General features: G+C 39.1%; 1 protein-coding gene across 3 annotated transcripts in view; it reads right to left on the bottom strand.

The window, feature by feature from the left end:
• The window catches only part of map7d1a (MAP7 domain containing 1a), a 42,481-nt gene extending 36,905 nt beyond the window's left edge, over window positions 1-5,576 (bottom strand). For all 3 annotated transcript variants that reach the window (XM_046847387.1, XM_046847388.1, XM_046847386.1), the window contains exon 1: window positions 5,292-5,576. In XM_046847387.1, the coding sequence (XP_046703343.1) occupies window positions 5,292-5,334 (43 nt within the window). In that variant the 5' untranslated portion in view covers window positions 5,335-5,576. The remainder of the gene's footprint in view (window positions 1-5,291) is intronic.
• Window positions 5,577-11,886: the final 6,310 nt, after the last annotated feature.

Genomic DNA, 11,886 nt, shown 5'->3' on the forward strand with positions numbered 1-11,886 from the left:
GCATCAGGAGAAAAGCTTCACTGATGGTGATTTTTAAACGCACAACGATGCCAAAAGAAAAACTCTCGAGAGAAATTGTTGTGAAAGGAAGAAGGAAGACAGTGAACAATGACTTTCTTGGTAGGCTTCTGTTTAGATACAAGCCGTGTAACAGACACTGTCTTTCATTAAAGCCTGTGTAAAGTTCATTAGTTTCAATTTAGGAACCTGCGGCTTATAGACAGGTGCAGTGTATTTATAAAATTCAGAGGGTACAACTTATATTTGGGTGCACTTTATATTCCAGAAATTACGGGTACTTGAAGCTGTAAAGAATCCATAGCGTTAGCCGCTTACCCGGAAGTAAATATATACACACACACACTTTTGCTAGCAGTTTGGAAAGCTAGTTGTATCCTTCCAAGGTCTACTGTATATGACCTGATTGTGAATTAATCACATCATTTCAGTGTATGGATTTTTTTTTTTGCATCTCAGCTGCTTCTGATGATTCTAAAGACTAGCTTTACTAACATTGCTAGTTTTTTGTGGACACTTCCCATTTCCTGGCTAGCTAATTAGCCAGCAACTAAAATATTATACTTGCATGTAAATATCCTAACAGTTCAATCAGAACGAAAAAATAATGTATTTATATAAATGTATATATGTATAAAATCCAAATCAAGAACTACAAAGTTTTAAAGTGCTAGAAAGATAAACAAAACTCCTACTGGCTCGCAGCGAATATTTCTCAGAGAACATAGATATGAGAAGCTTACTTAAGAACAAAACTCTTACAGGCCAGAGTGAGAGTACTGCGCAAAGCTTTTGAGAATGTTGCTCATCATGTTTCAGGTATGTGGGACAAATCCACAACACTGCAGCTCACACAGAGAAAACACTGGTCACCCCTGTTAGCTTAATTCTCTTGAGGAGAAAAAAAAAATTTCAGAGACAGATTTCACTCATTCCTTACGACCACTTTATATGTCAATACAGCTTTCGACTGAAAATCCCAAAACACATGAAAAAGCATGTTTTTAAAAACTTTCCTTCTCAGAAAAATACTGTATATTCCAAATACCTGATTTACAAAAAAAAGCAAGAATGTGTGTGTTTGCACTAATCCACATCAAAATGCTAGCTGGATGCACATCCCATTACTACACCTGCACAAGATGTCCAACGTTCAACCGCCTTTCAATACTCCACTGTGCTAAACGATATGAGAATGGAAACAAGTTTCATGGTACACAGCATCTGCTGAAGGTATTTTGAACTTAATAGCAAGGTGTTTAGCTTAAAATGCTCAGATGATGATCAGATGACTGATGCAGTGAGTAGCTTTTGATTTAATAAACAACCATGTTTTAAAGACATCCTGTAGGCCTCGAAAATATGCTAATCTGTTTCAGAAGGGTCAAACTATTGGCATGCATCAAGCAAATACAACATCTTAGGAGATCGCTGAAACTGCTGGAATTGGGTTAAGAACTGTCCAACGCATTATTAAAAACTGAATGGATAGTGGGGAACCATCATCTTCGAGGAAGAGATGTGGTCGAAAAAAAAGCTTGAATGATCGTGATTGGCGATCAGGTAAACGCTTCGTGAAATAAGATCTTAAAAAAAAAAAAAAAACAGTAGAACTCACGGCTATGTTTAATAGTGAAAGTAAGAGCATTTTCACATGTACAATGCGAAGGGAACTCATTGGGTTGGGACTAAACAACTGTGTAGTCTTAAGACAGTGAGGCTAATCGGGAACAAAGGCTTCAATTTGCTAAGAAACAAAAATTGGACTCTGGAGCAATGAAAGAAGAGAGGGGGATGAACGGATGCGCCCGTCGTGCCTAGTGCCTACTGTACAAGCCTGTGGGGGCAGTGCTATGATCTGGGGTTGCCACAGAAGGTCAGGTCAACAGTAGATTCAGCAACGTTATGTGCCTAAAGAATGAGGTCAGCTGACTTCCTGAATATACTGAATGACCAGGTTATTCCATCAATGTATTTTTTATTCCCTGATGGGACGGGCATATTCCAAGACGACAATGCCAGGATTCGCGAAAAAAAAAAAAAAGTGTTTCAGGGAGCATAAGACATCCTTTTCACACATGGATTAGCCACCACAGAGTCCAAACCTTAAACCATCATCACTACAAGATCTTGGTGAAATATTACTGCAACTCTGGACAGGAATAAATGCATCATTGTATAAGCTTATCAAAACGATGCCACGGCAAAATGCAGTGATTTGGGCATTTGATAAAATAGAGGGTCTCCTTGGATTTTCATGCACAACATTCTCTAGAGCAGTTGTCTTATCTTTAAAAAGCCAGTGTTGATGCAAGCTTTCATTTCAGCCAAATAGGAGGTAAGCTTGATGGTTGCTTGCAGACCAAGATGAAGCGATTTTACAAGTGGAATCAGGTGTAGAATGAAAGCCTGCCTCCACATCAGCACTTTGCAGATAAGGCTGAATTGCTTCTACTCCAGAGTTTACACAAATTGAAAGGAAAAAAAAAAAAACATTTCAGGCAGAATTATTTCTTCTTCTTGAACAAAAAGGTCAGAGGAAAAGATCCAGACCACTTCATGCTACATTTCTCAAATAGCCACTCTTTGTAAATGTGGTTAGCAGGACTGGTTAGCACCGCACATCAAACATTCGAAAGACCCCAAAAGAATCTGAGGCTGCACTGGGCACAAGTTTAATGGAAATATGCTTGGTGTTTTGCCAATGTGCCATTTGATTTTATGTGAAGAGACATAAAGGAGTTGACTTGGCAGAAATTATTTTTACATTTTCCATTGTACTTGGTGGAATTGAAATCGAACACCATTGAGTCAAGCAGTGGCCATGTGGTCATTCAAGGCCACGTTCAAAACTACATATCAGTTGAAATAGTATACAATTTAGCAAATTGTGGGATATGAAAGAATCATGTATAATACTATTTAGTGCAGAAACAAGCCATTTCAAATGCAACCCTACTGCTATTTCAAAACGGCTGTCACGTGAAATAATAGACAATTTCGAGATTTCATTTGATCCATCTGCAATTGATCTTGCACCTATTAACTTACCAACTTTAGTCCTAAGCTCAGTGTTCTGTATGTAGCTCCAAGTTGTGTAGTGTGATGCAGCTCTAATTGTTTTTATGTAGCATCAGGGTTCTGGAGAAACATTGCATCATTTCACTATGTACTGTGTCAGCTATATATGGTTGAAATGACAATAAAAGCTTTTTGACTTGGGGGAGGGGGGGGGGGGGGTTAACATGTGAACTCCCTGGTTACGGTGTACAGTTACTTTTTGTAGTAATAATGACAAATTGTGAGATCATTGACTGTGCAATAAGAGATCAGATTTTTCCCCACAAAAAAGCGTGGGATTGCTGCTATCCTGACTCAAAGCCAAGAACGTCCACCCAAATGGTCCCCCAGCATGAGGAAGGAAGCACAATCTTCTGATGTCACCAGAGAAAGCTTTTCATAGAAAGCCTTTTGTCCAGATCTAAGGTGGAGTCAAGAACAGAAGGTTCATAAAAGAGCACTGCAACTGTTCCACATCACACTTATTCAACATTAACGTATTCAATCTGTTTAACTCATGTATATAAAATAGACATTACTTGACCACTCTATGTCTGACCACATTGCTGCAATTGACGTGATTGTTCTCTGTTCACAGATATCTGAGTAGCATAAGACATTACAATACAATCCTACATTTATACAATAGAAAAATTATTCTACATACAAAATATTTACACACAAGAGTTCATGGTGGTATTCGTCTCTCAGCAAGGAGAATACTGCTAATGCCAGAGCGATGCTCAGCGATGCATTATGCTCCTTCTGACGTGGACAAAACGTCATATTGGTGGCATGATTTGTAGACTTTCTATTTTAAGCTTCACAGATTCAAGTTCTCAGGAGTTTGTTTTACAGGGTGTTTAGCACATCCATTGGTTTCCTCCTATCCCACAAACACATGCTTGTAAATAATTGTACCTTTCGTTAAAGTATGTGTATAAACACACACCGAGATTAGAAACCTAATGGGAATTCGGTTATTCATAATTCATGCATGGTTTTCTGAATGCAATGAATGAAAATACCATACTGTTACCCATCATGTCTGTTTTGCATCCTATAGGAACTGACACCCCCCCTGACGTGACACGGTTAAAGAACAGATCATGTGAATACCACGATTCATCAAAACACCCACACATCTGGAACATCTGCATCTGATCACCAGGGTGCTGACAGCTCAGCTGGAACAAAGTGTTCACGTTCAATGCTTCTGCAACACCAAGAAAGCAGTATCGCGATGAGGAAACGATATATTCTCCAGCCTACAGGTCGCAGTGCTGCGGCTGCAGTGTCACACACATCACATGACGCATTGGAGGTTTTCATTCGGAACAAATCCTGGGCTCCAGAAAACACAATAGGGAAGGAGTTCATCACAGATAGACACCTGGGTCCAGATCACAGAGAAATCCCTAGCAGGAAAGCTGTCTGGGCTTTAAAACCCATGAGCCCTGCTGTCAGTGAGGTTGTGTAATGCCAGGATTCGGGGATGTGTTGTAACGTGTCGTAGCTCAATCACGCCTTAATGAATGTACTGATGACACGCACAGGACACATGAAGATACACAAGTCTCTAGATCAACTTTGTACTGCTTTGATTTTTTTTTTTTTTTAATGAATGGTCGTATAATAGAAAGAGACTCCATGAAAAAAAACAAGTAAAATCAAACCCCTAATGCAGATGCCGTGGACATGATTTGATAAAACCAAACTAAACTCAGATTACAGAGAAATCCTGAGCAGGAAAGCTGTCTGGGCTTTAAAACCCATGAGCCCTGCTGTCAGTGAGGTTGTGTAATGCCAGGATTCGGGGATGTGTTGTAACGTGTCGTAGCTCAATCACGCCTTAATGAATGTACTGATGACACGCACAGGACACATGAAGATACACAAGTCTCTAGATCAACTTTGTACTGCTTTGATTTTTTTTTTTTTAATGAATGGTCGTATAATAGAAAGAGACTCCATGAAAAGAAAACAAGTAAAATCAAACCCCTAATGCAGATGCCGTGGACATGATTTGATAAAAACCAAACTAAACTCCCCCTAAACATGAAAATCTACTCAACAATTTGATGGACATTAGGAGACAAATCGCCACGTGGTGAAGCTCAGACGCCCTCAGCCTCTTCTGCAGATCATAACGCTTGATGAAGAAGATATGGTTTCTTTTTTTTGTAGGTTCAAACTAATAAATCATGACTTACGTGTTTGGATTTGGACTAAATCACTACGATCTTCACGATCCATGTTTCTGTGTTGGGCAGATTGTCGCTAATGGATTCTCCGGAGCTGTATATTCATCCCTCCAAAATATAAAGAAAAAAAGAAAAAAGCCCAGTTGTTTTCTCTCTCTCTCTCTCTCTCTCTCTCTCTCTCTCTCTCTCTCTCTTTCTCTCCGTTTATCCAGGCAAGAAAGCAGGGAAAAATGTCAGCGGAGGAGTAGGAAATCTGATTTTGTAAAAACACACACACACTTCTAACACAACAGCTGATGGTGATATGTTGGCACTCAGGTCGTCCCACAACCCTAGCCGAATTTTTGGACCGTACCATTACATCTTAGAGGGGAAAATACTTACCCGTTTGAACTTCTTTATTATGACATTACCTCTTCAGGCTGTTTACATTTCACATTAAAATCCATATACTCTTGTACTATCTTATTTCGATTTATGTGCACGAGGACAATGTTTTATCGTGTCCCAACGTTCTGAGATTGTTTACGGATATCCCTGCGCTCTCCACGCGTTGGATCCTACGCCAGAGCCTCGCTTTTAAACCGGTTGGGCGCTCAGCTGATTTCACTGGTATGTCAGTATTTTAGGTTGTAGGTTTCGGGTACAAGTTGGAGTTTATACAGTTTTTTTATATATATATTCTAATATTTAATAAACATATTAAATGTAAAAATTATTGACTTCAATTATATATTATGAATACTTGCATAATTGGGTTAGGACAATGTCAATTAAACAGTCTCTGATACCATGTCTGCATGAAAGCATATATTTTTATAGTAATAATATTTAAAAAGCATAATAATCTGACATTTTGGGAGGTTTTGCATGTCTTCTAACTCTTAGATTTTAATTTTATAAAACATTTTATGCATTTAGGCATGTTTGCCTCACAGCCTCACATCTACTGGTTTGGGGGGGTTTGAAATCCTCCTCTGTCTTTAATGCAGTGGATTTCCTCTGTATGCTCCTGGTTTCCTCCCCAATCCAAAAACACAATGTAGGCTGATTGGTATTTCTAAATTATGCATAGTATGTGTGCAGTTGTGCTCATAAAGGATGTCCTGCACCTTGATCCCTGGGATAGGTTTCCCCTGCAACCCTGTGTAGGATAGAGTGTATAAAAGATGAATGGATAGATGTTAGCATGAAAATTGACCTCATACGGCATTGTGTATGCCTTTTTCACTGTACTTCATTGTACACTGCCAGGTGCATTTCCAGTAGCCCCTGATACATTCAGAAATGCAACAATGGGCAGACAAATGAAGCTAAATTGTGTTACTCTTTGTCACCTGTAGGCCACAATAGGAACATGGATGCAGTGTGATGAGGAGGGGTGGGGAAAATGGCACACTTGAGTGGGGACGCACCGTCCCGCCACACACCCAGTGGGGCTCTTTTGTGCAGCTGTTGGCTCGTGCTAACGCACAAAGCCAAAGAGCCACCTGTCACTGCAACTGGACAGAAAAAAGGAGTGTGGGGGGAGGGGAGGAGGGGTACGTCGAAGATCAGGACAAGTGAAAGTGCTGCAGCAGAGACGGGCAAAAATCAGACTTTTTGTTATAATGTATTGTATTGCGTTTTGATGATTATAAAATGTAATATATTTTTTTTTATTTTTTTTTTTTTTACAATTTTCATCCAGAATGACATCCAGAATTTTTCTGCCAGTAAGCTTTGATTTTCACTCACACTAAGGGTTGGTTCTTGTTTGAAACGAAGTAGGATTGTTAAAGGAACCTCTGATAAGCTTGTATTGAGTGATATTCCAGTTAGAGATTCACACAAAACCCTTGAGAGTGTGGAAATGAGCTTTATCAGCTGAGGAAACAGCACCACTGAGCTTGTTCAAAGCCACATATATACAGATATATGGACATAAATGGATGTTAGTCCATCGTCTGTTGTAGGAGAGAATAAGGGGTTCATTTCAAGCAGCAGTCTTACTCTCTCTTAATATCTGTCTTACTTATGTATAGATATGCACACAGGAAACACACATATACACACACATATGCATCCAGTCACAAATACAGCCTGAATTTCTTCGTGGGAAATCAGAGTGAACATTGCAGGCCTTAAGCTGAATACAGAAGCAAGAGATCCAGGCTTGAGGTAAACAGCACACACAATAGAGCCTGATGTAATCACATGAGCAGTGAAACAGCTAGCAGAGAAGCAGTGAACAGCATGCTGTTTAAAAGAGTTACCTGAAAACCTGAGACCCGAAAGTTTTATTGTAATGTAAATAGAAGAGGGGGGAAAAAAGATGCTTCTCATAATGTTGAATTGTAACACACATTCTCTAAGAAAAATTCTATGATGAGATTATTTCAATGGTTTGCGATGATGAAGCATACCTTTTGTGTCATAGAGCCTAGGGGTCACCTTACTGAGTAACCAGGGTCATCAGTGGCCCCTTAATCAAACACAATGGCTTGAATGCCAAGAATATCCCCCACGTGTACTTAGCTATCCAGAGCCAGAGCAGAGTATCTACGAACTAGAAATGAACTAAATTAATTTCTGCAGATCTGTACAAAACCAAAATTCCTCAGATCTAATCAGACATGTATGTAAAACAGGTGCATTTTTATCTGACGTTTTTGTTAAAAAAGCAACAAGGCAGCGTAGCTCACCTCTAAGAAACAGTACATGTTTGAATTTTTGCACCAAAATGTAATAATAAATATGCATATAATTATACCTGGTGAATTTGCTCAGACATGCTGAATACATATGAGTTTAATAGTGCACACATCACTATACCGGCTTCATGAAATAATATGACATGATATGATATACGACATTATATTATACATTAGAAAATGCAAATATTATCCTTTTTTTTTTTCTCGAAAAAGCATTTTTATTTGGTCACTCAGTAAATTTTACTTATACAAATCAGTTCAATACTACTCCCAAGCACTCGTGCACACACTTCTGATGTACTATACAAGTTGTATTTGAGGCCCAGCCCAGCCCCGAACACCTCCTACTCTACTGTCGTGTGCACAGGCTTCTACCCCCTCCAGCTTAATACCTCCCTTTCTATTCTCTTTCATTACCATGATAAATGAAAGGCTGAGTGGAAAGAGAAGGGAAAGCACTAAATGAACCCGAGACTCCCCCACATGCAACTGGTGAATTCTTGCAAACATTTCCAATCCCTGTTAAGAAATTTCTATTTAAGTTTAGCATAAGGCTTGAGGGAATTATGACTACATGATGAGAGCTCAGATGTGCTATTTGCAGCAGTTCCTCATCAGAAAAGGACAAGCAGCTTGGACATGAAATGAAGCCTCTCGGCAAAAGAACTTGACCACTCATATGTGACACAGTCAGACTGCAGGCTGAAGCTGCATGTGAATAGAGAGCCGTGAAGGCCGGCTGTTATTTGACGTTAAATAGATGGACGAGTGGCAGCAGGACACACACACACACACACAAGCTCAGTGGGTTAAGATCACATTGGGTGAAAAGGTCAGAGATCAGTTGGGCTTCACTGCATTCGAGTGCTCACTTTCTCTTTAAAATCTAATGCAGAGACACAGTGATGCAAACAGATGCACCTAAAACAAGATTACTGATGTATGCATTGCAATAATAATAATAATAATAAAGCCTTGTTGTGCTTCATGGTACAATCTTATAGATTTTTTTATATAATTGTACATTAGACTACACAACATAAATCTAATAGGACAAAGCGTGTGGCCAGAATCACTCACTGTTTTATTATCTGTGTAGAGGTTATAAAGTGAAGCACATTAAAATGTTGAATCTTTTACATAGTGACTGGAGCTTCAGCGCATCACATTCACTTGTGAAATGGCATTCATGTCATCAGATACAGCTTCCTAAAGTCATTAAACATAATGATGGTGAACTAAGGGCCATCAAAAATGAGCACTGATTAAGAAAAAAATCTCAACATGGCTTGAGGGCAAATGCAAGAAAGAAATGAGGTACTTTGGTTAACACCTATGAATGCCTGGGGATGTATAGTCCAACATTATCAAAGAAAAATAATCTAAATTAATTTAAATACACTAGTAATATTTCACATTTTATCAACCAATGTCAATAGTAGCAACATTATTAAAGTCAACCCAGCACTTTAGTACCCAAAGCATCCCAGACTTGGTTATAGATTACACTGGATTACCCACGTCTGATCAGCCTGTGGAATCAGAAAGGTAAATTAACAGGCCACATATGATGTGTGCAAAGGAAAAATGTTTTAGCAGCTTTTTACCAAGAGTTTATAATCTTTATCTCTCCATGCTATGTAGTGGCTTAATCCACAACCCCCCAATGGGTAATCCTCCTCCTGCAGAACTCATTCGACCGAAATCTTAACTGTTTCTTACTTAAGGCTTTTGATATACCTCGTCACCGCTAACAAAAAAATGACATGAATCTGAAACTGGGGCAAAAGCCAGCAATCTGAAATGATATGAGAAAAATAATACCTCATTAATTTCCTTTACAAGATTGAATTGGGACCATCGTGAAAATAAGCAGCATTTAACAACTCAAAGCCGTGTAGACCAGCATCAGATTTCCACAAGAAAACACAAGCTCTTTAAACTAAATTCAAACTGAATGTCAGACTTTTAATAATACAGTATCTTATGAGCAATTTATCTGGAATTTGAACTGGATTTATTGCACAAAGAAAAGAGAATTAAGACCAGTATAAATGTATAAAAGTCATAGTGAAAGTCTTCAAATGTTTTACCACCTTAATTTTATCAGATAACAGAGTGGATGCTCCGAATTGTAATGCTTTCAATTGAATGTTTTTCAAGTTTCATGTTTTGGAATTCAAGTATCCTCACTGATCAAGACAATCAATGCCGCCTTCTATCAAGCAGGACAAAGATGCCAGCATGAAAATGCCTGTTAGACCAGTCATGTGACACAGACTGCCTGTAAGCAGGGAGCACTGACTCATCTGCCAAGCCCAGACACCAGCACATTCTTGTAGGTACAACTTCATAATGTCTCCTTGTCCATTTCATCATATTACACTCATAACCCAACCCATATCCTTGCTTCCTGGCACATGGTAAAAACACCTCATAACAGTCAGCTGAGTGATAACACTACTGGATAAAGTCCAGAACCAGCAGTGAGTGAGACACACCAATCCACAGACACAAAACTTAACATTGTGTGTGTGTGTGTGTGTGTGTGTGTGTGTGTGTGTGTGTGTGTGTGTGTGTAATAAACCTACTGTAAACTGAATGGCAGGTGAAAAGTAAGCTGGACCTATCAGGAACCATGACTGAGGCCAAGTGGATTGAGAATAAACCACTCGAAGTGGATTGCGTTTCTTGCGCCCTCATCTGATGGATTCATGTAAGTACACAAGGCAAACGGTTAAAAAAATTAAACATGAATCCTGTGAAAAAACTAAATTAAAATAATACATAAATAAAACTACATAAATAAATAAAATACCACGCAAGTTTCAACACACACACTTCTCCCTGTGTCTCATTAATTTAATGAAGTGGCAAGCATGTACACGTCCAAAGTCAAAACATCTCTCCTGTCATGTAACAATATAATGAGATAAATTAGTAATGGAATTTTCAGCTGCCATTCTCCAGTTTAATCCTTACAAATGAATGTGCAGTAACACAAAACATGGGACACACACACACACGCACACACGCAGATAGGAGGTGAACAAGTGGGTGGCTAGAACACAAAAAAGTGAGACAGCTGTTGCTACGGTGAGGTCAACAGTATGAAAACATGAAGGATGTTCAAACTGTTTAGAGCTGCCTCACATCCACCACACTGCCCTGACTGATGTCAAGTTAGGAAAATATTTAAACTATTTGGCCTAGACTTGCAACTCTACATCTATCACATATATCTTCTTCTTCTTTTGGCTTCTCCCATTATGGGTCGCCACAGCAGACCATCCTTCTCCATACCCCCTGTCCTCTACATCTGTCTCTTTCACCCCAACTACCTGCATGTCTTCCCTCACCACATCCATGAACCTCCTCTTTTCCTCCTTCCTGGCGGCTCCATCCTCAGCATTCTCCCACCGATATAACTCATGTCCCTCTTCTGCACATGTCCAAACCATTTCAATCTCGCCTCCCTCACCTTGTCTTTAAAAACGTCCTACATGCGCTGTCCCTCTGATAAACTAATTTCTAATCCTGTTCATCCTCGTCACTCCCAACGAAAACCTCAACATCTTCAGCTCTGCTACCTCCAGCTCCACCTCCTGTCTTTTACTCAATGCCACTGTCTCTAATCCATAGAACATCACAGGTCTCACCACAGTACATCGATTACATATATGGTGTACTTCATAAGCAAATTTGCTCTATTTTATTCTGTTCTTCATACATTCTACAACACTGCAATAATTAATTATTAAATAGTAAAGCTGTATCAAGACCAAAGTATATCTACTGTAGACCAACAACCAGTGATGGAAAGGGTACGGAACACACTGTATACAGTACAGATGCTGTAATTATAAAAATCTTTTTAAAATAATTACTTTACAAATAACTTGTTTATA

The sequence above is a fragment of the Silurus meridionalis genome, chromosome 4, assembly GCF_014805685.1.
Source record: "Silurus meridionalis isolate SWU-2019-XX chromosome 4, ASM1480568v1, whole genome shotgun sequence".
In the NCBI taxonomy this organism is placed as follows: domain Eukaryota; kingdom Metazoa; phylum Chordata; class Actinopteri; order Siluriformes; family Siluridae; genus Silurus; species Silurus meridionalis.